The sequence below is a fragment of the Takifugu flavidus genome, chromosome 1 (assembly GCF_003711565.1).
Source record: "Takifugu flavidus isolate HTHZ2018 chromosome 1, ASM371156v2, whole genome shotgun sequence".
Classification (NCBI taxonomy): domain Eukaryota; kingdom Metazoa; phylum Chordata; class Actinopteri; order Tetraodontiformes; family Tetraodontidae; genus Takifugu; species Takifugu flavidus.
The window spans coordinates 14,830,835-14,858,142 of NC_079520.1; the positions used below are offsets into that span (position 1 = coordinate 14,830,835).

Genomic DNA, 27,308 nt, shown 5'->3' on the forward strand with positions numbered 1-27,308 from the left:
GTTTGGTGTTATGACTTTTTCCACATGTTTCTTTCTCTATAAAAACAAAGCAAAATGAAGCAAAAATGTAGTAGATAGTCCAAAACAAAACCTGTGGAACAACAATATACAGTTCTTAGAAAAGAGATTAAGATCCATTAAATATCACGAGTCTTACATCCAGACATTGAAGGACTGCATCCCCCTTTGCTTCAAAATTCAACTGACAAGTAAAGACTTATCATTTCAATATGAATATAAAGTAAGTGATGAGTTGGTGGTGTTTTTTAAATTATTATTTTGTGAAAGGGTGTGCAAAGTGTAGTATTTCTCATTATTCACTGCAATTTTGTGCAAAATCAAATCCACTAATGTATCACGATCAATGTATTTTGAAACAATACATAATTATTGCAGCGATCTACCCTTCCGGTGATCTTCAGTGATGGCTACCAACCTCCACAGAGTTCCCAGCCTCTGACCCGTTAGCAACCAACCTGCTACCCTTTTACCATATCACCTCAGATAAGGCTTAAGAGAAACATCAGATCCTGCTCCTCATTAGGACAGTGTCAGGAGTCAGCGTTCCCAGCTGACTTTCATTGCTCATGTCCTCAATGTCCACGTTTCCACATCGGTGTCCTCGCTTCTTCCACTGTCTCCAGTGTCCAGATGACTAACTTGATTGGTGGCAAAGCAAAGCGGCACGTTTGTTCAGCACCAAGAGCAACTGCAATCATTTCCAATGTTCAATAACTTCCAATTTTTCATGTCCAGTTATTTTCCATTTCAAAATTCTCTATAATGACGGTGTTTATAGCTCATAGTGTACATGTGTATTTCTCTTTATTTTATTTTATTATTTTCTGTATTTTAAATGCCTGTTAGTGGTATTGTAGTTGTGGTTGTCCCAGGAGGCTCAACAAAATGTCATTATGTTGTGATAATTATGTGACAGTACTTGATACTCTTGATACTACTTACCGCCCACTGCAGTGCTGCCGTGGTGCCTGGACGCGTCCCCACTCTAGTGAAGATCCACACTTCCCCAAGCATCTGTTGTCTATGATCCCTCCTTTTTCAAGTGTCCCAATGAATGTCAACCGTCCTCACACTCCATGCTCTTCTGGTACGCGTCCTTGAGGCTGTGTATCCAAGGGAGGACCCTTCATATTCCCTCATACTCTCCTCCCAAGAGCCTTAGATTTCCTACTGTCCCCCTATTGGGCCATCTGCCTACACCTTTGGTCATCTCCAATTTTGGCTAATAGCACCTTATGGTCCACAATGTCTTCCACTTCATTCACTGTCCAGGGTCTCACTGTGCTACACCTTTAAGCTGTCCATTGAGGGCCTCAAACTATCTTGGGCCCTTGTCTTTACCGTATCAGATTTATGAAAGTCTTTGAAAACCAAATTTCATTATCTAAACTGCAAAAGTGATAAGGTCCCTATAGTGTCTGTTCCCTCCTTCCCAGTTTTGCTTCATTTCCTCCTTCTCATTGCCAAGTTTGAGACTTTGAGTAAACAATTTCGCAAATTTAAATGTTTATTTCAGATTAAGTCTACAGTGGACAGAAACTTCCCTAATTCTAAAAGAATTGTTGCTGGTTCTCCCTCTTCCCTCTTTCAAAGGTGGATAAATTTTATCTTCCATGGTCATTTCTTTTCATGTCACTGTGTAAGAAATGAATTAATGCAAATTGAAAATGACATTAAACTCTTTTAGGAGAACCTTATTTTATAAATTAAGGATTGTCAGCAAATAGAAGTCACCCTGAAAGATCATGTGTCTCACTCCCAGCTATATATGGAGCTCAGTATTGCTGTTCAAAGATGGTAGGGCTCCACACCTGGCACGACCTGGAAGACTGTAGCCATGTCTCTTATCTTCAAGATTTTATTTGAGATTTTATTTTATTTGAGACTTTATCAGGCAGCTGAATTATATCAATAGTGCTATAATGATTAAAGCACTTTAAGTAAATAAGGGCATTGCTGAGATTATTTTGCGGTCTGGAAACAAAGGGAACAACAGAACCTCAGGGGCGGATGTAAGTGTCTGTATCTTGTGTGTATTCGAAAATTATTGTATGCATCTAATTTGCATCTGCTTTCATAAGTCATTATCAGAAACTGGGCCTTTTACACCCAATAACACGCTTTTTTTTATTTAAATAGTCTCACAGGACAATTTAAAAAAAGTGTCAAACAGTTTGAAAAACCAAGATGAGCACAGCTGATGTGACTGGCAGCGAGGGCGCTGACCCAGCCAGGTATGAACGGGTGTTAACGGGCACCAGTTTCCCACGATATGGGAAAGTCAAGTTTATTACATTCATAAAAATGGAAATTACATCACTAACACCCACCGTGATATCGACATTAAAAAAAAAGACCTCAGCTAAGTATAGATTATACATATATTATAAATGCATCTTAACCCATTGTTACAGGCACTGATCTAATAAATTAATATCAAATTTGAAACTATGAGATAATAAGGAAATATTAAATACAACTTAAAAAGTTCTAGAAATGTGGAAGCATCCTTACTGCGTGGACTTTACCAACCACTGCGTTCAGAAACCGTGTTGACCAAACGAGTATGAAGAGGGTGACCAGAGATCTGCACAATCTTAAGTGCCGTTTCCTCCCGGCGGTCACTGCGTACTCTTTTCAGTCTGATTGTCAGCCCATCCATTTTGCCTGCCCCTTTGGTCAGTTCATCAGTCCTATTCTTCTCAGTAACCCCTGCATTCCCCCAACACAGCAGCTACACACACTTCATATCACAGACATAGCAAACATTTTCATCATGTAACTATTAAAATTAAAAGATTAAAAGATGCAGTTTCTTCATACAGTACAAGGTGCAGACTCAATTGGTTCATCAGTGATAAAATATGATGAGTCCCTGTCATCATATTATTAAAAGCAACATCCAGACATTTGTATGTATTTAGTCTTTCTACTGTTACCCCTTTAATCTTCATTGCCTCAGGTTCCCTCTGATTGGGTGTTCACAAATATCAAAACTGCTTTAGGATGTGTGGAAATGCCAAAGTTATTGTATACAGTTGATCTTTGTGAGGGGGTTAGACGAAATGGACCAAACCACTGTTAGGCAAGTGAAGGGGGGACAGGAATTGTACAACAAACGAACTGCATTATTTTGTATCTATATGTATACACATAAGCACATATAGATATATTTGCAGGTTACTCTTGCAAAACCATTTTTTAAAAGAAAATTATGTCATATTAGTACAGTATTATTCAGGTTTATGTATACACAGAACAGCTGTATGATGTGTATGTTTCTGGATCTTGGTTGTACAGTGGCACTGTACAGGAGCTGACACAGGAGAGGCAGACTGTCAGCTGGTTGCAGTCATGTGAGAATTGTCAGGGCAGTTAGGGTAGGGCCAAACCATAGTATCTGTTTATAGGGGTGTTATCTTACAATCTACAATGATGACTTTACTCTAAAACTGACCTCCCAAAACCAGTGTTAATGTAATACATTTATGTGAAGGTTTTCATAATATATTATAATAGAATACAATATAATATAATATAATGAAATATATCTCCTGCTGGCTAAAGGACCAACAATCCTAGAACCCATTATGTCACTCTGCATACATGCATAATATATTTCCATGTAAAGCTGCACACAGGCAGGCATGCTCATATCTAAGACCTTATTTATTTATATTCAAAATTCCCTGTGATGTATGAAGAGACTATTGGTGAAAGATCTCATTGTTTTGTGACCGATGGAAAAATCCATTCTAAAGTCTTCCTGCGGATCCAGTCACATGGATGTGTGACATGCCCCTCGGTGTTCTATAGGCCTCTATAACATGTTGCTGGGTCAGGAATTTACACAATGGAACTCACAGATTCTTTGGATTTAGTCAGGTATAAAAGTAACAGTTAAAACAGGACCAGCACCAGTGCACAGCTACTGACACCGCTAAGATGACCATGGGCAAGGTGGATAAACTCAGCAGCTGATAGGCTCAACATCTGAATGACAGATTACAATCAAAGTTACTACTGAGCTTTAACCAATGTTTCCTCTAATTTGTCTATTTGCAGATCATCTTCTACGAGGACAGGAACTTCCAGGGTCGCTCTTATGAGACCAGCAGTGACTGTTCTGATATGACCTCCTACCTGAGCAGGTGTCAGTCCTGCCGGGTGGAGAGTGGCTGTGTCATGGTCTATGAGCGCCCCAACTTCATGGGAAACCAGTATTTTATGAGAAGGGGCGAGTATGCCGATTACATGAGCATGATGGGAATGAGAGACTGCATTAGGTCTTGCCGTATGATTCCCATGGTATGTGTCCATGTGTTTGAATGCAACACTCACACACGGCGTGCGGTGTACAACCTTATATCCTGACTAAGAACCTATCTTAATATAAAGACATTTTCTGTGTTCATCACAAACAGCACAGAGGACAATTCAGAATGAGGATCTATGAGAGGGAGAACTTTGGAGGTCAGATGCACGAGCTGATGGAAGACTGCGGCAACATCCAGGACCGCTACCGTATGTCTGACTGCATGTCCTGCCAGGTGATGGACGGCCACTGGCTGCTGTATGAACAGCCCCAGTACCGAGGCAGCATGGTCTACCTGAGGCCTGGGGAGTACAGGAGCTTCAGGGACCTGGGCGTGAACAGCAATAGATTCATGAGCATGAGGCGCATCATGGATATGTAAACAATGTCAAGTTAAGAAGACAATAAAAAAATTTGTAACTAATTCTTTTGTTGTGTCAGTAAGTGTTCATGACTGGGAACCCTATTGTGTTGAACTCTTCTGTAAAATGTGTTGTGTCACATTTCAGCTGGGTTCACCTTTATTTTGCTCTTATCACCTCTTTTATCAAGTGTATCACTTTTGACAAAGTGTCAAAAGCAACATTAAAGGTTATGGGTCATGTTGTTCCAGTGCAGAGACAAATTGTCTGTGAGAACAGGCTGAAGGAAATGAGTTAATATAACCCGCTTGGAGGGCAAACAATTTTCTAATTTAGCAAATTTAATTTAGTAATTAAACTAAATAAATGATTTAATGTAATGTTAAGCCACAACATATTCCGCTTTGACAGATACTAAAGCAGTAACAAAATGGTTAGTTGAGTTAAACTTCTAAAATGTTATTAGATGATTGATGAGGCAATGAACTAATTTTTAGTTAAACAAAATCTACTTGTTATATTACGTGTGAAGAAAGGGCGACTTTGGCATGTTGTTTAGGGCACCATCTGCTGGATGGGGCACCACCTGATTGGGGGGCACATTAAAGAGATACATAATATTACAAAAAAATGTTTTCTAACTCACCGTTCTTAGTATTCTGACTTAAAAATAAGAAAATAAACAAATTTGTAAAGCACAACAAACGAGAGGTTTCACATGTTTGGCTTTCTCATTTAATGGTAGTTTTAGTGCTCATTTATCTGTAAGTGTATTGAATAAAAACTTGAGATTTATTAATGAGCTTTTGGTTCAAATTGTTTCAGTAATCTTACTGGTTTATATCAGAGTTATAATGTAGTGTTCAATTCAATTCAGAGTCGACGTTTTGTAATGATCTGGTCCAAGGTTTTAATGTTAACAAAATTGAAACCCTGTAAACTATACTGGAAAAGAGGTTGTTAAAAGTCAACAAACTGTGTATCAATAGCTCAAGACAAATTGTTATTTTTTAGATCTGAAACCAGAAACGTGATGATGTTTTTTACATTCTTGTTTGGATGTTTTCTACACATTTAAGCTAACTGAGTTATTTGAGCCCCCAACTTTGATGTTGATATAGTTGGACAGATTTCAACAGATTAAGACTTCTATGATAAATAACTCCTTAATAAGGCATTGTGGAAATAAACAAGTTTTACAACAGTGGTTATAATCACATGTTGTTCTAAGACCAAAAAAAAAGTATCTTTGGAAGAACTGAAAATAGCAAATGTTGCACTATGAAGTTTGGTGTTATGTGTGTTATCCGAGATTAACATGATAACTCAGCAGTGAACAGAAAATAATTATCTGCTTCAAGTAAAAGAGATACAGTAGAAATGGTAGCATCAAATATACACTATACAAAAGTAAAAAATATATTTCAGACCCTCTTAAATTGTCACTATTGCTTATAGTGATGCCTCATATCAAATTAAGTCCACACTCAGTATTTAAGAGAAATTTGCAGCTTAAGGATAAAGTCCTGACTGAAATGTCATATGAACAAGTATTCAAACTCTTTTTCTGTCACATTCATGTAGGTCATTCAAGTGCCGTTTTATTGGTTCAGCTTTGAGACATTTCTAAATCATCATAAGACTCCAGATTTGTTATAACAAAGAAATTGGACCTGATTTTTAAAGAACACGTCTGTCTAAATGAGGGCTTACAGCTCCTAGTGCATATCAAAGCAAAAAAGAAATCCTTGATGGCAAAAGAACTGTCTTAAGACCTCAGAGACAGATCTGTATCAAGACAGATCGGGACAGGGCCAGAAAAAAGAATTCTGATTCATTTATTGTTTCCAGCAGCTCAGTGGTCTCCATCATTCTCATATGACAGAAGTTTGGGTCAATCAGGACTCTTCATACAACTGGACATCTGAACAAACTGAACACTTATGACACTTTTTTGTTTGAATTGTTTGTTGTCCTTTCTCTACTGGTAGCAAGTGGTTTTCTAAAGACTGTGAGGTACCTGGTCCCTGGGGGAAAAAAACACAAAACAAAACAAACAAAACAAACAAAACAAAACAACACAGAAAAACACAACCCTTTGCATTATATAGGTTTCAATAGTAAGTTGCTGAGTTAGGGGTTTTCTGAGAGGGGCCACTGACTGATTGGTCTGTTATAAAAGGAAGGAGGTAAGTCAACAGGTTGTGCAGTCATTCTAAGCAACACCGGCATGAACATGAGGGGCAAGGTAGCAGGAAAAAAATATTTTATATTAGACTTGTCTTTGGATGGTATTACAATATAGAATTGGTTTTTGCTGTTTTTTTTCTAATCTAACCAGTACAATTATTTTTAGATCATCTTCTACGAGGAGAGGAACTTCCAGGGTCGCTCCTATGAATGCATGAGCGACTGCTCTGACATGTCCTCCTACCTGAGCAGGTGTCAGTCCTGCAAGGTGGAGAGTGGCTGCTTCATCGTTTATGACCGTCCCAACTTCATGGGAAACCAGTATTTTATGAAGAGGGGTGATTATGCCGACAACATCAGCATGATGGGAATGAGAGACTGCATCAGGTCATGCCGTATGATCCCCATGGTATGTGTACAACAACATCTGTTTAATGAAGATATAAAGGAAGTGGATGATTTTCCTATTAATTTTATTTAAACCAAAACAACAGCACAGAGGCCAGTTCAGGATGAAGATCTACGAGAGGGAGAACTTCAGTGGTCAGATGAACGAGCTGATGGACGACTGTGACAACATCCAGGACCGCTACCGTATGTCTGACTGCCTGTCCTCCCAGGTGCTGGACGGCCACTGGCTGCTGTATGAGCAGCCTCACTTCAGAGGCAGGATGATGTACCTGAGGCCTGGGGAGTACAGGAGCTTCAGGGACCAGGGCATGAGCACCAATAAGTTCATGAGTATGAGGCGCATCATTGACCCATGCTCCTAAATTGTCACTCAATGTATAGCATCCTCCTAAATAAAGTCGTTCTTGCAATAACTTTGGTGTTTTGTAAAGTTGACTCGAGTGGAATATGGAGAACAACATAACAGAATCATTCAACAAAAACATTTATACTCAATCATGAACTTCATATACTCACAATTAGGGCACCATTAGAATAAAAATATTCAGTAACGATCTAAATATATTTTAATCAGATAATAGTTCGATAAAATTAGATAAAGCCTGAATGCCCATGGGCTTCACCTGTTGTAAAGATTAGCAACTGGAAGTGGAGGTCTACCACTATATGATAAACATATAGAACTATAAAATGTCTTGTTTTTCAATTAGCTACGTTACCATAGCAATGGTTTTACTTTTTAAATGCACTTCAGAAATGTGAATAATTTTTTTTTAAAAATGGCTTACATGTTCCAGTCCATTAATCAGATTTTTCTTGGAGAATTTATGTTCAGAGTAAGAACCAAATTTCCTGAGAGCGAAGGTTATAGAGCCCTATATCCAAATTGGCTACCATCAGCCAAGTTGAAAATGGACTTTTTTATTTTTTTGGCCCGCAGTGCTGCATAGAACATGGTTTCTGAGGCTATTTTGGAAAAGAAATTCATAAATGAAGTAGATTTAGATTGGAGTTCCTTTTTCTATCGATTGATTGAGCTCCTACAAGATGAGAAACATGATTTCAAAAACAAGAAAGGCAATCAATGTTGCAAGGGGGACGTCTGCTGTGAAGTAGAGCCTCCAGTGCCAGTGATCTCATTAAGAAAGCATGTTGAAGACAGAGCAGACAGTTCATCACCTACAGGTATGCATGAAGGATTTTTGAAGCTGTGCCCTTTGACATCTCAGCACCGACGATGAGGTTGCTACAGTCTGGCCTGGTCCCCTCATTAGAGTTATGCATTACCTAAAGACTGCACCTCCAGATGACCAAGCTCAGGTTGAAACCTTACTGCAAGTGCGAATGTCCACAAAGCTCCAGCCTCACATTACAACCATCGACTGGAATAAGTGGTGAAACTTGACTGTAAACTGGTATATGAAGATTGCCCCTACAGATCAGGGCTGGCAACCATAGTGGACCTTGCAGAGGGAACGAGAATGATACAACTTGAGTCAGCTCTTGAAAGGAGATTGACCGAGGAGCACTTTTCACTTTACAGTGTAGATGGGTCAATGTGCAAGACTGTGAAGAGGAAGTTGTTAGAGCTCTTCAAGCAAGACTTAGTGAGTAAAAACCAAGAGACCACATTATCCATGTGGATATGGGGCTGAATGGCAGCTTGCCACCCCCACACCTGAAGACTGTCACACTGAGCCCGTACCTCCTGTCCGCTTAGCCAAGTGTGGCAGTGTTGATGAGCAGTCAGCGTGGAGAGTCAACAGATTCAGAGGGAAAGTGCTTTAGTTAATAGAAAAAACAATTGGTAATAAAAAGAATTCCAAGTTAAAGAATCTTTTGTCTCCCTGCTTCCATTGGTTTCATCCAAGACATCAATGAGCTATGTGTAAATTGTAATTTTACAGTCCATAACTTGATAGCTCTGCTCAGTCTGACCAAAGCTTTCATTTGAGCTTAATATTTAGAAAATTGACAGTTAAAGAGCCACAAATTGGTGACCATCTTGAATTTGTTCAAAAATGCATCAAATCAATAACTCTGGCCCAAATAGTCTCAAAAATAGGAGCCATTTTGGATCTAGGGCTCTTACAAAATGTCCCCATATTTTGTGAGGGGCATCAGCTACCTTTATAGATGGCAAAATGGAATCAAGAGAAAAATTAAACTTCACTCTCAATTGTCACCACAGCCACGGACGACCCAAATGCTTTGCCTTTCTACTGCCGCACCCCATGTTTGTATATACTGTAGTTTGTATTTCTATAATTTTCTTACATGTTATGTTTTTCACATACAGATATGTGAAAGAATGGGCTCAATGGGTTATTCAGTAGCACTGTTGAAAATTGATCATTTTACTTTATACACCAGGTACCTTTAATTTCCTTTCATATTACATGTACATACTGTATAACAAGTTCTTAAGGTGGGTGAGAAGTGCAATACAAAATAACATTCACAAAACACTTTTACAAAATTTGAGACAAACTTAGAATTTAAGAACTACTTTTTTTACATTTTACGAAACAAAATTCCAAAAACAAAACAAATTTATATTTAAAAACAAATTACAAAAGGTGATCAACTTTTACAGGATTGATTAGGCGCCAGGCTGCTTCCACATTTCCTCTACTTGAACCGCTACTCAGTCTTTTCACACTGAAGGATGTCACTGAAAAGCTGCCATTTACCCAACCAACAAAAGTCCCAAGACTGTTGCCCTCCTTTTGGACGATAGCAATAAGTATTTCTGTTGGACAACTCTGGATGAGATTAAATAACTCTGTTGAGCATGGGTATTTGCATAGCTGGCAGCGCATCAAATATTTAGCATCTCTGAAGTTTGGCGTCATGCTCCGTCTCAATGTATTTATTCCCTGATAATGATCTGCTTAGAGGCCATAGAAACAGAGCCCACAGGAGGAAGCTGAGGAGATGGGATTGAACTTCAAGGAATTGCAGAGAAATTAAAAATGATTGGGTAAACTCAAATAGCCCTCCCTAATCCATGTAGGAGAGCATGTGATGAGTCAGCTGACTTCCTAGGCTTTGCATCATTAGGAGCGATATTTTTTTCTGAATTGGAGGACTGACCATAACAACTACTAACTTCCAAACCAATCACAAATTCATGAATATTCGATTATCTTTTTTCTTCCCAGCACAGACATGCTGAGACAGTCTCTACCATCCTGGGGACAGGAAGGGGAGGGGTGAGGGGGCACTGGAGGTTGTCAGTGAGTACAAGTAGGGACAGTTTTTAACAACCTGCTTAGGTTTTCTTCTAACACAGCAGAAATCCTCAGAAAGTACCATCAAAGACAGTAACTTCTCATTAAATGAAACTCTTTTGAAACATCCTCAACATATTCTATTATACCTTTAACAACCTTTTCATTTATTTTCTGGTTTCATTCCATCACTCGGTGAAAGAAGAATTGCCTGTTGAACATGGTCAACGTCTGCTCTAAGCTGAACAGCCTGTTCCAAGTCGCACCATCTTCTGTGATCAACTGACAGTTTGTGTCAGTGTCTCCCCTCTGGCTGGAGGAAAAGCCCCCTTTGTCCTCAGGGCTGTCCAGCTACTCAACTCTGAACCCCGAAGCACTTCAGCACTTTACAAACATACAACACTAAACACTTTAGCTGTGTATTTCCTATGGTTTTTGTGTGATTGTTTTGAATGCTGTGTCCTTTACCTTTGTACTACTTTTAGATCTACTTTCATAATAAAGTAAAAGTCAGCTCATTTTAAACCAAAACCCCTTGCTGTGATATATTTTGTTATATTATTCATACTGAATGATGCTACATCATAAACTGCCCCATCATTACTTCATAGATGTGAAAAGGTCAAATTGTGTAAATAATAATTATCTTTAATATCACACATTAAGTATAGTTCATAAAGAGTTAAATGACTTACAGAACCACACACTAGCCAATTCATAGAGTATAAGCTACATGAAGTGAATAGCTCCTGTTATAATGATGTTAAATAGATATGACAACCTAAGAAAAAAATGAAACAAAACAAAAGAAAAAAAAACCTTTGTGTCACCTGGTCAAAGGGATACATTTTCTAAAGTCTTGCTGGGCCCAGTCATGTGATCACATAATACAAATCTGCACAGAGCTGTAAACCTTGTTGCTGCATCAGGGGTTTCAATAATGGGGGGCACTGGTTGTATGGGAATAGTTTAGCTATAAAAGCAAGGGTTAAATCCAACAGGACAGCAGTGCAGCAGTAGCAACGCAGCAGCAGCTCACCTACAAGAATGACCACCACTGATATGAGCATGGGCAAGGTAAGCTTGGGATTTTAAACACAAATTAAAATATATATTTCCAATGATGTCATTGCATCTTGCTGAAAAACGATGTCCAAACTACTATCCGTTGTGATGAATGATTTTTAGATCATCTTCTACGAGGAGAGGAACTTCCAGGGTCGCTCCTATGAGTGCATGAGCGACTGCTCTGACATGTCCTCCTACCTGAGCAGGTGTCAGTCCTGCAGGGTGGAGAGCGGCTGCTTCATGGTCTATGAGCGCCCCAACTTCATGGGAAACCAGTATTTCCTGAGGAGAGGGGAATACTCTGACTACATGAGCATGATGGGAATGAGTGCTGGCATCAGGTCTTGTCGCATGATTCCCATGGTAGGTTCATATCTATGAAAGATAATAATTATTTAAATAATTATCTTTATAATTCTGAAATCTTTAACCTAAATTTTATTTTAAAACAAAACAGCACAGAGGCCAGTTCAGGATGAAGATCTACGAGAGGGAGAACTTCAGTGGTCAGATGAACGAGCTGATGGACGACTGCGACAACATCCAGGACCGCTACCGCATGTCTGACTGCATGTCCTCTCAGGTGATGGACGGCCACTGGCTGCTGTATGAGCAGCCTCACTTCAGAGGCAGGATGATGTACCTGAGGCCTGGAGAGTACAGGAGCTTCAGGGACCACGGCATGAGCAGATTTATGAGCATGAGGCGTATCATGGATATGTGCTGATTTTAAAAAAAATAAATAAACAGATAAATAAATGACAGCAACAGTGTTCTCCTTCACTTTAACATACATAGAAACAGAATGGGTACGAGACAAAACCTATTGTCAAAGATGTGAGTTAAGAGAAAGTGCTTTTCTTAAGCTCCCTGGATCCAGTACATTATATAAATGAAAGTAAGATCTTGTCAACAGAAATTTAAATTAATTCTATAACATTTGTATGTTCAGAACAAATCAACCCAATGACAGACTGGTGAGAAGATAATGTAACGTTTGTCCTTTGATCAGAATGATAAAATAATTTAAAGTGAAAGAATCAACCCACAACAATCTGCAGAAAAGTTACAACTTTTCATTAGTTACTTTCACTTATTAACTGTATATAGAATCTAAAATTTATTCTTTACATTTCTAAGGGACAAAACTACTGATTAAAATTAGAATATCCACATCAGAGTGGAGTGGACATCAACAAATCACAGTCACAGTATGTCTGAGCAAACATGGCTGTTGTCTACTGAAATGTAGAGACTAAACAGGAAGAGTTCTACAAGTTTATCACACTAGTTTTCCCTGAAGGATGACGTCAATAATCTGCGCGTTCAACAATGAACCCAGATGCAGACAAGCTAAGCCAAATGTCACGAAAAACAATGAAAAATAAATTCTAGGAACTTCAACATGAGAAGACTAATAGCAAGAAAAAGTCAAGAAGATGGTGTTAGAAGTAGATACATCAATAGTCATTAAGACCAAGTCTGAAGTTCATACAAAAAAGTAAGATCACAACATAAATACATGAGCAAATGGAACAGACACAGTGCCACAAGGAAAGCAGAATAGGTGGGTTCAATCAGAACTGCTATGATGAAACATCAAATTGGGGTCTGATAATCCTCTTCCAACTATGATTTAAGGAGAGCATCTGTGCTTCGGAACCACCATGTTTGCGACTGGATCCATTCTGCAGAGTGCAGAGTTAGTTGAATCAAATTCATAGTTAGTTGAACCAAACTGACACAGAGTTACACTAAACTGGCTTTGTAAAATAACAAAAAAAAAGAGTTTTACTCATCTAAGGGTGGATAAACTCAAGGTTTTCACTAAAGCTGCTGTCTGAGATGGTCTCCAGGACTCTGGCCAGCTACCAGACAGGCAATAGAAAGAAGAGAAAAGAGAGGAAAAACAAACAAACAGAAAAGAAAACAATATCAAAAACATTGAATTGAATTGAAAACAAATTTCCCTGTGGATCCACCAACCTGTTTTGTACAATGATACTTGTGAACATCATTCAACAGTACATGATGGTGATAATAAACAAATTCAGACCCCAGCAACACTGAAAACAAGCAACCACAATCAACAAAATCTGCCTTCAAGCCACCTGGTCAACCTTCCACAAGTGTGACACTGCAGCAAAAGTTTATCTCTATGATTGCTTTGTATGCAGATCTGTAACTGTAGGTATGGTCTGTAATATGCATATGCTTAACTTTGCCACCTGGTGTTCTGAATTTTAAGACTGGGACACTGTAGCTCAACCACGCTGAACAAAGGCAAAGGACCACAAGCAGCACAGAAAGACAGAGAACTCAATGACGCCTGCTAGACAGAACAGGCATAAGGGCCAGCCAGTCCATGGACACCCACAATCCCATCCGCAGGGCAGAACAGCAAAGGACCGCCAAGGAGGGTCCATGCAGCAAAAGGCACCAACATCAGACAATGTGGGACAACACACACACACACATGGAATCAGGACACCCCGGGTGCCAGGCATCTGAGCGAGAGGCCCCAAAAATCCAAGAGCCTGTATCCCTGCCCCAGGGCCCACACCACCAGCCCCAGGGCCCACCATACATCAGAGTGACCAAAGCACCCACAAACCACACCCCCAGCCTACAACCCGCAAGACACAACATGCGGCCTGCACAGTTTGGAGGGGGGCAATACTAGAGAGCCTTGAGAGACATCCTGCACATTCTTACAGTTCAAAAGACCTACATCCTGGAGCAAAAAGCCCATATAGGCAGAAGACACAAGTAACCCCAGTTTGATCCCCATTCCATACAATTATAGGATTAGGGTCCTTTTTTAGATGTGGAGAAGGAACTTGCTCTGAACTGCAGCTCATCCTCTGCGGGTCCGGTCAGCAATGGCTTGGAGAAGCTCAGGCACCCCTGTCCAAACAGTTTGTTGAATAAAAGGAACCCCACAGGAGAGTTACGCTCTCACATAACTTTGAAGAAGGAACCAGATCTTAATGAGACTCAAGGCTTTTTTATGATCTTCTTGAGGAAAGACCAGGTGAGCATGTAGCTGAACATAGTTGGTTTGTGGCACCATTTATGTCCTTGTCAATGTCTCTCAATGTCAATGAGTTGACAATTTCATTACTAGGTGATTAATCACAGAAGTTATAGAAGTTTCATGTGAAGTAAGACAATTTATTTTGTAGTATATCGTGATTTGTCCTGTCAAGTGTAACTGTATATGCTAAAATCTTTTCTATATCTGAAAACAAAACCATTAAGATTTAACAAATCACATCATTTATATTTGTTATTAAAGCCAGTGCACTCAAAAAGCCCGATATAGAAACCTATGATTGGTAAACAAGGTCTCTGTTATTCAGCAGTAAAGACAATGCATTAGAACAGGGCCTCTTCTCGCAAATGCAACCACCGCAAAACACAAACTGTTGAAGGTCTTTCTGAATTGAACTATGCCGGGGGGCCTCTGCTCCATGTTGCTCAGTCAGGAGTTTGAACAATGGGGTCATGTATGCACTGGCTGCACAGCCAGATATAAAAGCAGCAAGGCACCACCAAGAAACTGTGCAGTCATTATAAGCCAAAACCGTTGTAACTGTCGCCATGACCATGGGGAAGGTTAGTAATATTCTTGTGCATGACTCAGTGTTTTTTGTTTTTAATAATAACAATAATAATAGTTATTATTTAATTATTGTTTACTTTTTCAAATGTGAGTTGGTTTTTAATCAAACCTGTTTACTTTCTTTTGTTCCTCAGATCATCTTTTATGAGGACAGGAACTTCCAGGGTCGTTCCTATGAGACCAGCAGCGATTGTGCTGACATGTCCTCCTACCTGAGCAGGTGTCACTCTTGCAGGGTGGAGAGCGGCTGCTTCATGGTCTACGATCGCACTAACTACATGGGAAACCAGTTCTTTGTCAGGAGGGGAGAGTACTCTGACTATCAGCATATGGGCATGAGTGACTGCATCAGGTCTTGTCGCATGATCCCCATGGTAACCCAGTGCTTCCAGTTAATTTAGCAATATACCTAATGTTGAAAAATGTAAGGGAAAAAGTGAACTCGGATTTTTGTAAGTCTTGTTATCTAATTCCATTTCACAGCACAGAGGCCAGTTCAGGATGAAGATCTATGAGAGGGAGAACTTCAGTGGTCAGATGAACGAGCTGACTGACGACTGTGACAACATGCAGGACCGCTACCGTATGTCTGACTGCCTGTCCTCCCAGGTGATGGACGGCCACTGGCTGCTGTATGAGCAGCCTCACTTCAGAGGCAGGATGATGTACCTGAGGCCTGGGGAGTACAGGAGCTTCAGAGATCTGGGCATCAATGGCATGAGGATCCAGAGCATGAGGCGCATCATGGATTCCTGTTATTAGAGCTCTATCACATTGTACAAACCCAAGGTTTTAAATAAAGAATGATTCTCTTTTAATCAATTCCTCTTCCAATTATTAGTCTGAAATATTGGCTTATAATATATGTATATACTGTAGGTATATACCCACTCACCAGCCGCTTTATCAGGTACACCTTGGTAGTTAATTTTTCATGGTATATGTTACTGAAGCTCTTTTATCCATATTGATATGACAGCATCACACAGTTGCTGTAGATTTATCGGCTACACATGTATGCTCTCTGCTTCCACCACATCCTATAGATTGATATCTGGTGACGGGGAGGCCATTGAAGAACAGTGAACTAATTTTCATGTTCCACAAATCAGTTTGTGATGATCTGAGCTTTGTAACTTGGTGCATTATCATTGGAATATGGGTCCATTGTGGTCATAGACAGATGGACATGGTCAAGTAGGCTACAATGTATATATGATTCTCAAATGGTTCTAAGGAGCCCAAAGTGTGCCAAGAAAATATCGCCCACACATTACACCACCACCATCACCCGCCTGAACCATTGATACAAGGCACGTTGAAGCCATCTTACATGCTGTTTATGCCAAATTCTGACCAGACCGTCTGAATGTCCCAGCGTATACTGAGACCTCTTCAGACCAAGCTTTTCCAATCTACTTTTGTCGAATTTTGGTGAGTCTGTGTGAATTATAGCCTCATTTCCTGTTCTTAGCTGACAGGAGGGACACCTGGTGTGGTCTTTTACCGCTGCAGCTCATCTTCTTCCTTGGTTGTAACAGTGATTATTTGAGTTACTGTTGACTTTCTATCATCTCGAACCAGTCTGCCCATTCTCTTCAGACCTGTCACATCAAAGAGGCTTTTTAGCCTACACAACTGCCTCTCTGAATATTTTCTCTTTTTGGGACCAATCTCTGTAAACCCTACAGACTGTTTTGCGTTAAAAGTCCAGTAGATCAGCAGTTTCTATAATACTCAGTCCAGCCGCTCTGGCATCAACAACCATTCTGATGCTTAGTTTGAACTTCTGCAAGTTGTTTGACTACATCTACATGCAAACAACATATATTTAAAAATAGAAATGCAATGCATATCCTCTTTAGGACATTGTGTTAAGGGACGTGTGTGATGAGGACTTTTGGTAATGGACCCACCACCTTTATACCCATGTGTCAGTGCCCATCTTTTACAAACTCCCTGTTTACCATGATGAGAGTGGCAGGACTTGGGAGTCTGTTTAAGAGATTGGAAAAAACAGTAAACTTTGGTTCAAATTATATTTATCAGATTGATTATTAATGTTTTTATGTTTTTTTAAAATCATGGAGTCCCACACGGCTCTGTTACTGGACCGGTTCTACTTTTTTCATATTGTCCATTAATGAATTCACTTAATGAATATTAATCAATATTAGTCATTTTGTGTCACAAATCCAGTAGGAAGTCCAAGTTTCAAGTTCCAAGCCACTCAAGGGTCCGATAACCAGGTACATAGGTGTGACCTTGTGCAAATTAATTTTTAAACCTAGAATTAACTTTGGTCCTTGACCAACAGACTGAGAAACAGATATACCCCCCAGGGCCTGAGACTTTTAAATAGCTGGAACTTACGATTCTGGTCCACAGTGACTACAATGTCACCTATATGCTCAAATGTTGACATGACATTAAAGTCAACTCAGCAAAGTCATTGCACAGATAATCTGTTTTGTTCCTCTGCAATTAATATAAGAGAATGGGTTCTTTGAGCATCATCTGTTATTACTCTATCTTAAAACTATTTATTTTAAAAGTCAAATTACTTTATTTGAGAGTTTGGGACTTTTGTGCTATCTAAATAGTCACATAGTCATTGAGATTGGTTGATTGGAGTCTCTAAATTGAATCCCATTGAGAAGTGTGTGTGTGTGTGTGTGTGTGTGTGTGTGTGTTTCCTGCAATGGGCTGGCAGCATGTTAATGTCAGATTAATACACATACGTTATGAATAAGTTAACTATAATGTAACGAGCAAATGACACATGGGAACACGTCATCATTTAAACATCAGGTTTATTTACTGACATCAAATACAGAACTTTAGCACATATCAGTGATGCGCCTCATGCTCATGATCCTCATGCCACTCATGCCGTGGTCCCTGAAGCTCCTGTACTCCCCAGGCCTCAGGTACATCATCCTGCCTCTGAAGTGAGGCTGCTCATACAGCAGCCAGTGGCCGTCCAGCACCTGGGAGGACAGGCAGTCAGACATGCGGTAGCGGTCCTGGATGTTGTCACAGTCGTCCATCAGCTCGTTCATCTGACCACTGAAGTTCTCCCTCTCATAGATCTTCATCCTGAACTGACCTCTGTGCTGTAATGAAGAACATTAACAATGTGAAATAGTCAAGTTCCCATACATTCTTCAGTGAATATGACCTAATTAAAGAATTAAACAATGATTTCTAAGTCTCCTTACATGGGGGATGAGTCTACAAGAGCGGATGGAATCAAACATCATTCCCATGCTAATCAGGCGTTGCATGTCATTATATTCTCCCCTCCTCATGAAATACTGGTTTCCCATGAAGTTGGGACGCTCATAGACCATGAAGCAGCCACTCTCCACCCTGCAGGACTGACACCTGCTCAGGTAGGAGGACATGTCAGAGCAGTCGCTCATGCACTCATAATTGCGGCCCTGGAAGTTCCTCTCCTCGTAAAAGATGATCTGTAACAGAAGAGCAATGTAATGTAGATTTACTCTTTTGCAATGAGCCAGATTCATAAATAAACTAAATAAAAGTCACAGTACCTTGCCCATGATGTTGGCTTAGGTTGTTCCCAGTGGATGGTCAAACTTGCTCTGCTCTGTCCATAACTCTGCGGGCTTTAAATACAAAATGCCAGGGGTCATGACATGTTGTCATTCAAATGTGGAAAGCTGATGAATAAGCAGTGTGATTCTTGCTGAACGGGGCCTATAATTGAGAAACAATGCTTTTCCATCCATACATTTCTGGCAGCAGTAATCTGCATTGTTTCAAACCCATGAGCTTTGTGTGGGACCCATTGTGTGTCAGAAGGTTCTCCTTGTATTGTCTGAACATCGCTGACCAGAGAACCATGACAGGAGACAGCTTCAACGTGAAGCCCTGGAAAATCTGTCCATCCAAGAAAATCTGATGAGAAATTTATAAAGTGAGAGTTTATGGTCCGCCATCATTATTTAATGTAAAGAAATTACTTTTACATACTAGCTTCTAATTAAAAAGGAAAATCTTCTCTCTAAAATGTATTTCAGATAAATAACAGTTTTTTATTCAATTTTGTACTTTAAAATAATTAAAAACTAATTGTACTTTTAAATTTTGCTCCTATATTATATCTCTTTATTAATTCTCTCTCTTTCTCTCTTTACTTCTATTGAGTTCACACACACGTGTGCAGCAACCGTGGCAACCAAGATTCATTATCAAAGAACCAGATAAAGAAAAAGGGTTCATGTCCTGTTTCACACTGTACTTTTATCCAACTGTATCAACTACAGATTCTGTGATGGCCTGTTTTATGGGCATATCGGTATCTTTGTATGTATATGTATCTGTCCATCATTTTTCAAATCTCTTACCTCTACAAAACAACCCAAACATGTTGGTTTGGTACTTTCTCAGACCTTATCAATGAATAGCCTCTCCTATTTAACTTGGGATGTAACTTTCTGAGCAGCATAAAAGATTGGATTTACTCTGCACATAAATCAGTCAGAAAGCAAAGCAGCTTCACTATAGCATCTCAGCAAATGGGCATGTTGTGCAGAAGCCTGGTTATGGTAACTTCCGATTACTTTAAAATGCTTGAATGTATTTGTTCTATGTGAAATCTGACAGGTTGACGTATTTGATTAAACGAGAAGTGTTAAACATCGTTGTTTAGAGCTGCTGTTACTGGATACAATGTTGCAACACAGGTTGTCATTTTATCTTTGAATCATCATGTTTTCAATTTGGTATTTATTTGTCCTCCTGTGGTAACAAGTCTCTTTAATGGGGTATTTTCATTACTCCTGCGTACTGCTGCGTGTCTGGTGAGACAGAATGGTGCATCGGTATTAAACTGGAATACACAGGTTGAGGAGGAAGATGGTCACAGTGGACATGAGAGACCCGTGTGATGAAAACTGAACACGGAACCACAAACTAACTAAACTTAAATTAGAAGCTGAATCAGTCAAAAATATTAATATACTGAAAACAATTATTTGTGGATTTCATTATTAAATGTATGGAGTTTTTAGTTTGTAAAAGCCATAGTTGGTACACTGTGTTTGGTGATTTGCAGTTTGCAGCTTAATTGAATTGCAAAAATAGAGCCACCATGTATTGCTCTAGAATTGCTGAGCAGAAGAACTTTCTGTTGTAGTTGTTTGTTTGTTTGTTTGTTTTGATTGATATCATTGGTGTTTAAACACATCAAACTACAGGAATTCATTTGTCTGATTTTGCATATGGGAGGCCTTCTGGCCTCGTTCGGCACAAGTCTAACTATGAATGTGTCTCTAAAACACCTTTAGCAGCTACACTGAGGGTCAATAGGGAAGGAAGGTGGCAGCAGAGCCTAGATACTAAAGAACAAAGACCTAAAGGCACCGTACAATCCAAACAGAGGTAACGTGGCTATTGAAGCACGACACAGAAACACAGCAACCACTGTCACTACAAACAAAAGACGAAAATCTGTAGAATACAGTGTGTTCATTGTGGATTCCACCTTAGTTGCACAACATCTTTCTTGTGGTTATTTCTTTCAGGCAATATTAAAGACATGCAACAAAGCCTAAAAAATTCCACATCTTTAATAAACACTTTCAGATATTTACAGCAACATTTGGCTCCATGGCTAAAATTCAGTGACTCTCTTGAAGGAGCCAACGATGGCACAGGTTGCACACCAGTCGCGGTATCGCCGGTACTCTCCAGTTCTCAGGAAGTACTGTCTGCCTCGGTAATTGGGGTACTCATAGAAGATCCAGTAGCCATTCATAACATTACAAGAGTAGACATGGCGGTGGTGGAAACGGTCAGACAGACAGGGACAGTCATCCATGAACTCCATCATGTGGCCGCTGAAGTCTGGCTTTTCATAGATACGCAGCCTGTAGGAGCCTCGGTACTGTGAGACCAGAAACAGCAACGTTTAGATATGACATTGTATCTCTTCACAGATCCCACAAAGCAAAAGATTCAGACATTTGTGTTGTGTAGTATACTTCCTGTCTTTTCTTGCCAAACATGAACCACGTACCGCTGGAATCATCCGGCATGAGCGGATGCAGCTGCTGAAGCCCATCCACCTCTGGTAGTCCGGATATTCCCCTCTCCTCATGAAATACTGGTGACCCATGAAGTTGGGCCGTTCATAGATCATGAAGCAGCCACTCTCCACCTTGATGGAGTTGCACCGGCTGAAGTACGAGTGAAGGTCTGTGCAGTCATTACTGCACTCATAACTCCGACCCTGGAAGTTCTTGTCCTCATAAAAGATGATCTGATAAAGATTAAAGGGAACAATGTGGTGAGTGGGAGCTTTGCTCATCTCTCAATTTAATTTCAGCTCTGCACCAGAAATAAAATTATTTCAACATGAGCTGAGATAAAAACACAGCACTTACCTTGCCCATGGTCTCTGGTGGAGAGCTCCCCCATGTTCTCAGGGTGTTTTATACCTCCTCTTGACAAACAAAAGTATTGTTATTCAAATTCTTTCCTACTGGATGTTGATGGAGCACAACATCGGGTCATAAATATGGATTTCTTTCTGTTAAAAAAAGGATAAATAAATGACCAATTTGGTGTGTTGACAGGCTTAGACAAAAGAAAGGACTAGTATAGTATCCACACATCCAGCTGACAATGGATACAGAACAATATGGAACATCCCCTTTTGCATTAAATACCTGTACCTGAGCAAAGCCAGAGCCAAATGTTTGCACTGATCTGTCACTGCTTTATTTACTTAACTGAAATAACTTATAACTTATTGTACATGATTTTTATGTGGTAGAAGTGTTTATGAAATACTTATGGCATCTTTGAATGTAGTCTTGTCATGTTTGGTTGGATCCGTACTGTAAAAACAGTCAAAGTTTTATCATATTTGTAAAAGAATGACAATGATACTTTAACTAATGTGAGACTCCAACATGACCACAAGCTTAGAATTTCTTGTTCTTTTTCAGAAACGCAAATTCCTCTACAAGCAGTAATTCCTCCTGGGAATTAGGTTCTGTTTCGTTCAATAAATCGCTGACTTCATATTTCTGCAAGAAACTCGTTCCGGTGATTGTGCTGAGATGTTTCGTGCCTATCAGCGACCAGCAGGTGTCGCTATTTCCCTAAAAAGGTATTACCTGACACGATGGATTCATTTAGGTTCATTTGGCAAGTATTTCTCTATTTGATTGGGAAAAGAGAATTTCCTTTCTTGGGCGGACAGGTTGGAACAAGGTGAATCCCCACCTAGTTATTTAGTTAGTTATGTGAACTCACTTCAATAGTTCTGGTAGGATACCTGAGTGTGGGAATTACATTATAACAGCACGATCCTTACTAACAAAGAAAGAACATTGCGGTATTTACTGTGTAAAAAGAAGAAATCCAAAGGTATGTTGAGATTTATTTACCCTGCACCCAAACAATTGAGTTTTTTTTAATTGTGAATAATAAGATCCCCATTTTTCCGTCATGTGTAAAAATAGCATTGCCAAATTACAATTATAACTATGTAAATTAGATCTGCATGACTCACAGAATATTTGAACTGTTCCCTCCACAAATGTAAAATGCATATATCATTAAAAGGAACATATCTCTTTACTCACCAAAACAGGTTGCCAAGATCATTTACTGTTAATAAAATATAAATCTTTTCTTAAGTTGAAAACTATCCAAGGCACGCTGTCAGTCAAAAAGCTTTTATTGCTAATCAAAACAAAAAAAAACCTCCTTCGCATTTTGGCTTCATGCCTTTGTCACCGAGCAAAAAAGGCTTTCGAACTGACAGAGTGCCTTGGGTATTTAATTCAGCTTATTATTCTTGTCTCATCCAAAAAGCACCTCCGAGAAAAGAAATTATATTTGAGTCTGGGAAGCGCTCCTGCACAGACATTTCATAAATCTGTTCTTGTCTTGTCAAATGTAACTACATAGACAGCCTTGCGTAATGTTAAGCAGAGGTAAAGAAAGACTAAGAGAAACAGCCCGGCAATCTCCTGGGATTTTCTTGGCATCACCCTTAATATTATCATACCTTCCCCAGCTTCCCGACTCACTCGTTTTGTACATTCCAGCAACTCTGCCTTAGCTGAGATCATAGTGTGAAAGGTCAGTCCCCCTGCAGTCATGCCTTTTATAAGCTGCCTGACATGACACATTCCATGTTTTCAGAACGCCACTGCTGACTCTCTGGTTTTTCATTTTCAGACTTTTAGAACCTCTTACAACCAATGGCGCCAACCCTGGTTCCTCCTTCTGCTATGACATCCTACACCTAATCATCAGCATAGCATGGCTCCTCATCTTCTCCCAATAATCTAAATATAAAGGTGTTTTGCCCCGACTCACTATTTGGACTGCCTGGCCTTCATCTCATGGTCTAGAATTTCTTGATTCCCATCAGGTACGCCTCTACAACCTTCAGGTGAGAAGGTCCATAACAAAGATGGTCCATAGTCTATAAATATAGAATAAAGTTATGTCTGACTGACTTCCTGTCTGTCTTCTCCTTCACTCCCACCATGTATAAAGTTGTCTGTCCTCAACTTATTTCATTCTTGCTTTACTTTGTCCATATTCACACTTTACATTACACTTTATTCAGCGATACATTCATGCCTGGATCACTGAAAATATGTGAAAAACATTTTTTAACTCAGTGATGCATAGATGTAATATGTAAATTACCGGGAAAAGCTCACAATGCTGATATTTCATCATAAAACATTACAATCTCAGAACATACGGATCTAACTATTGTATAACTGTTTTAATTTACTTGTAAAATACTCACCCCCCCCAAAAAAAATATATATATATTTTTAGATTTTTTAAGTGTTTGAATTTATGCTGAATTGTGTACTCACAAGCTAAGAGACATTATAGAGTAGATGTAGTTTATTGAATCCAATGTCATGTTAATATCATGGCCAAATAAAGCAAATTCCATACCAAAGGGCACAGAAGAGTTCCAAACATGACCTGTTTCAAAGATTAAAAGGGTTTAAAGTGATTGACTAAAAATCAGTGATTCTGCGGAAGGACCCAGTGGTAGCACAGGTGGCCCCCCAGTCACTGAACTTGCGGTACTCCCCAGGCCTCATAAAATACTGGCGCCCACGGTAGTTGGAGTGCTCGTAGAGGGTCCAGTAGCCGTCCATCACGTTGCAGGAGTAGATGTCGTGGCTGTGGAAACGATCCTGCACTGAATCACAGTCATCGCTGAACTCCATCATCTGGCCCTGGAAGTTGGGCCGTCCGTAGATGCGGAGGCGGTAGGGGCCCTCGCTGGTCTGAGGACACACAGGGAAATGAACTCCTCCTGCTGCTTACAGGTAATAGTGCGCGCACCAATATTGTGTGTGATGTGATGATTAGGTGACTTTGCAATTCTGATAATTAGGTGAGTAAACACTGAATTATAAACATCACATACAGTTGGTAATACATTTAAAAAGGTTTTAAAATGTGAGGATTAACCATTGACTTTAGTTGTTTTTACTCATTCGTTTGTTCGCTAATGTACTCACATAAGAGAACGTACGACAGGAGCAGATGGTGTCGTTGTAGCCCATCCAGCACTGGTAGTCCGGATACTCTCCTGGGGTCAGAACATACTGGTATCCGGTGTAGTTGCTCTTCTCATACAGCACCCAGCAGCCGCTCTCCACCTTAATGGAGTTGCAGCGGCTGAAGTGGGGATGCATGTCAGGGCAGTCGGTGGCACACTCGTAGGAGCGGCCCTGGAAGTTTCTGTCCTCATAAAATATGATCTGTGTTCAGAGGAGAGAGCATAAGGTGTGCTTATTATTGAATTCTATCTATCTATCTATCTATCTATCTATCTATCTATCTATCTATCTATCTATCTATCTATCTATCTATCTATCTATCTATCTATCTATCTATCTATCTATCTATCTATCTATCTATCTATCTATCTATCTATTTTTTCTACAAAAAGAATGAGGCATAGTTACATTTTACTTGAATCTGAATACAAATTGTGTAAATCCCGTGTTTGGAGAGTTCATTTCTGATCTTCTCTTACCTTACTGCTCATCCTGCTATAAATGAGCCAGCCAGTGTTCTCAGAAGCAGGACCGCAGCTCCATTATATAAACCTCAATCAAATGTTTAGCATATCCCACTTTAGCAGTTTTGTCAATAAGCAGGGATTTAACACGCTGGCACAGCTTCTAAAAGCCTTCCTGAGCACAGAGCGGAAATCCCTGAATCATCAGCACAAAAATTCTTACCAGGCAAATTACTGACCGGCTGTGCCCCCTTTATTGATATTGATATCCCGCTAATCCCCTGTGGATGAATTTTCGTGAAGAATGACGGATCATTACAACTTCGTTTATTGATTTTGGAAAGGTTGAAAGCAACAGCTGTGAGAGCTGAAACTGTCAACACATCAGAGGTTGTCTTTTGTTTGTGTGTTGTTGTCAACACCCATGTTGTTCAAAAGTGTGATTCTGTTGTTCTGTACAGATTTATTCCTGTTTTGGTTGTTTCTTCTTTTCTTTTCATGTTCTGCTGTTCTTCCTCTTTAGAGTGTTTGTATCCTCAGTTTAGTTTGCATTCTTGTTGCCAGTTGTATTTTAGGCTCCTAGATGATGACGGTGATTTTAAGCCAAACCTGGGTCGGGGTACGTGTCAGGATAGCCGGCAGATGAGTGTGGATCCTCCTTCGTGTTTGTTTTTCTTCTGAAACCACATTTAATTCGCTACCATTTAATGAGATCTCACCACTGTTTAATCACCACCACATATGGTAGATGTTCAGCATTTGGTCTTGGTGTTATAATGTTCATGTTAATGTTTGATTCAAAAACTGTTGGTTTTTTCTCAGTGTAGCATTTCAGGCTGGGCCACAGAGTGGCATTTTAACACCAGAGAGCTGTTAAATCCGCAGTCACATTTAATGTTCACCCTTGTAACGGTTTCTAGCTGTGTTCATTTCACATGTCTAACATCATTTTAAATGCCTGCAGCTTCCCTGGACTAAAACCCAACGTAAAACGTCTGAGGAGAGACCTGAAAATGTCTGTTCACCACTTTTTCCCAGCCAAACCGACAGAGCTTGTGAGGATCTGCAGGAAAGAATATCACCAAATCCTGGCTTGCAAAGCTTCTGGCATCATATCCGAGAAGACTGCAGGCTGAGATCGCTGCCAACTACTGAGAAAATACTCTGAATAGTAAGTGCACAATGTTTCACTTTTTTTTTAAACAAATGTAATTTTTACTTTGTCATTGTGGGGTCTTATCTGTTGAACTGTCATATTTGTAATATTTTTAGTGTTTTTAAGGCCTTCATTTAAGTCATGCTACCAGTGTGCCAGCAGATGGAAGCATATCCAAGATAACGGTGCCAGAGGGCTTCAGATGAATTGTCAAGATGAACTCTGTTCCCTGGATGAAAAGCAGGAATACACCCTGAACATGTGGCAACTGAACCACTCTGTAGTCTGAATTCTTGTGCATATCTTTGGAAGAATTATATGCAAGTTATTGAATACACCTCTACGTGCTACTTGGACGCATCATCAGTGATGAACCCGAGGTCATAGGGTGTTTCGGGTCTTTGATCATCAAACACACTCGCTCGGGCGACCCATTTGTAAAAAGGTTGCAGTCAAATGAAGAACCTACTTCCTGTACTAACTGGCACAAATGCCACCGTCCTGCCCACAGACTGTTTGATTTCCAGCTGCTACACTGTTACAGATAAGGCTTGAATAATGTATTTCTTAATCTCTTCTCATTAAATGACTGAGGGAATGTGATTTATTCTTGAACACTATAATGTACAGTATATTCTTAAAAGATCAACTGAGTCAAAGTTGATTACTGGTGTGCATAAATAGGAATAAAACAAGCAAATCTATTCCAATTTGATGGACAACATTGTTTATTAGGTAATTAATTGGTACAGAATGTTACCGTCCTGATTCTAACTGCGTTCTTTGGGGTCACAGTATTGTTTTACTCAGTAAAAGATTACTTTTGAAATGTAATGATAGTTGTTACAAAAAGACTTGGGTCTTGGGAAGTATTAC

The 27,308-nt window shown here is 39.7% G+C and overlaps 7 protein-coding genes across 8 annotated transcripts; 4 read left to right on the forward strand and 3 right to left on the reverse strand.

Moving 5' to 3' along the window:
- The first annotated feature begins 3,707 nt into the window (after positions 1 to 3,707).
- LOC130523336 (gamma-crystallin M3-like) lies at positions 3,708 to 4,760 on the forward strand. Its single transcript, XM_057028563.1, has 3 exons — positions 3,708 to 3,981; positions 4,087 to 4,329; positions 4,446 to 4,760. Exons 1-3 carry the CDS (start codon positions 3,967 to 3,969, stop codon positions 4,716 to 4,718), a joined length of 531 nt encoding a protein of 176 aa, XP_056884543.1. The 5' UTR covers positions 3,708 to 3,966; the 3' UTR covers positions 4,719 to 4,760.
- A 1,795-nt stretch (positions 4,761 to 6,555) lies between these two features.
- Positions 6,556 to 7,712, forward strand: LOC130523319 (gamma-crystallin M3-like). Of its 2 annotated transcripts, none has more exons than XM_057028508.1 (3): positions 6,556 to 6,887; positions 7,055 to 7,297; positions 7,383 to 7,712. In XM_057028508.1, exons 2-3 carry the CDS (start codon positions 7,103 to 7,105, stop codon positions 7,659 to 7,661), a joined length of 474 nt encoding a protein of 157 aa, XP_056884488.1. In that variant the 5' UTR covers positions 6,556 to 6,887; positions 7,055 to 7,102; the 3' UTR covers positions 7,662 to 7,712. The 2 variants fall into 2 exon arrangements, with proteins under 2 accessions (XP_056884488.1, XP_056884477.1); XM_057028497.1 differs by lacking the exon at positions 6,556 to 6,887 and adding an exon at positions 6,910 to 6,946.
- Positions 7,713 to 11,196: 3,484 nt separating this feature from the next.
- On the forward strand, positions 11,197 to 12,350 carry LOC130523315 (gamma-crystallin M3-like). The gene is made up of 3 exons (XM_057028482.1): positions 11,197 to 11,609; positions 11,721 to 11,963; positions 12,058 to 12,350. Exons 1-3 carry the CDS (start codon positions 11,580 to 11,582, stop codon positions 12,325 to 12,327), a joined length of 543 nt encoding a protein of 180 aa, XP_056884462.1. The 5' UTR covers positions 11,197 to 11,579; the 3' UTR covers positions 12,328 to 12,350.
- Positions 12,351 to 15,068: 2,718 nt separating this feature from the next.
- Positions 15,069 to 16,043, forward strand: LOC130523322 (gamma-crystallin M3-like). Its single transcript, XM_057028539.1, has 3 exons — positions 15,069 to 15,218; positions 15,360 to 15,599; positions 15,709 to 16,043. Exons 1-3 carry the CDS (start codon positions 15,204 to 15,206, stop codon positions 15,985 to 15,987), a joined length of 534 nt encoding a protein of 177 aa, XP_056884519.1. The 5' UTR covers positions 15,069 to 15,203; the 3' UTR covers positions 15,988 to 16,043.
- Positions 16,044 to 18,021: 1,978 nt separating this feature from the next.
- On the reverse strand, positions 18,022 to 18,855 carry LOC130523321 (gamma-crystallin M1-like). The gene is made up of 3 exons (XM_057028524.1): positions 18,783 to 18,855; positions 18,447 to 18,698; positions 18,022 to 18,341 (listed from the first exon to the last, which is right to left on the reverse strand). The coding sequence occupies exons 1-3, from the start codon at positions 18,789 to 18,791 to the stop codon at positions 18,066 to 18,068; spliced, it is 537 nt and encodes a 178-aa protein (XP_056884504.1). The 5' UTR covers positions 18,792 to 18,855; the 3' UTR covers positions 18,022 to 18,065.
- A 1,951-nt stretch (positions 18,856 to 20,806) lies between these two features.
- LOC130533721 (gamma-crystallin M2-like) lies at positions 20,807 to 21,562 on the reverse strand. The gene is made up of 2 exons (XM_057047382.1): positions 21,272 to 21,562; positions 20,807 to 21,139 (listed from the first exon to the last, which is right to left on the reverse strand). Exons 1-2 carry the CDS (start codon positions 21,560 to 21,562, stop codon positions 20,867 to 20,869), a joined length of 564 nt encoding a protein of 187 aa, XP_056903362.1. The 3' UTR covers positions 20,807 to 20,866.
- A 2,558-nt stretch (positions 21,563 to 24,120) lies between these two features.
- LOC130523330 (gamma-crystallin M2-like) lies at positions 24,121 to 25,375 on the reverse strand. The gene is made up of 3 exons (XM_057028551.1): positions 25,292 to 25,375; positions 24,771 to 25,013; positions 24,121 to 24,533 (listed from the first exon to the last, which is right to left on the reverse strand). The coding sequence occupies exons 1-3, from the start codon at positions 25,301 to 25,303 to the stop codon at positions 24,258 to 24,260; spliced, it is 531 nt and encodes a 176-aa protein (XP_056884531.1). The 5' UTR covers positions 25,304 to 25,375; the 3' UTR covers positions 24,121 to 24,257.
- Between the last annotated feature and the right edge of the window lie 1,933 nt (positions 25,376 to 27,308).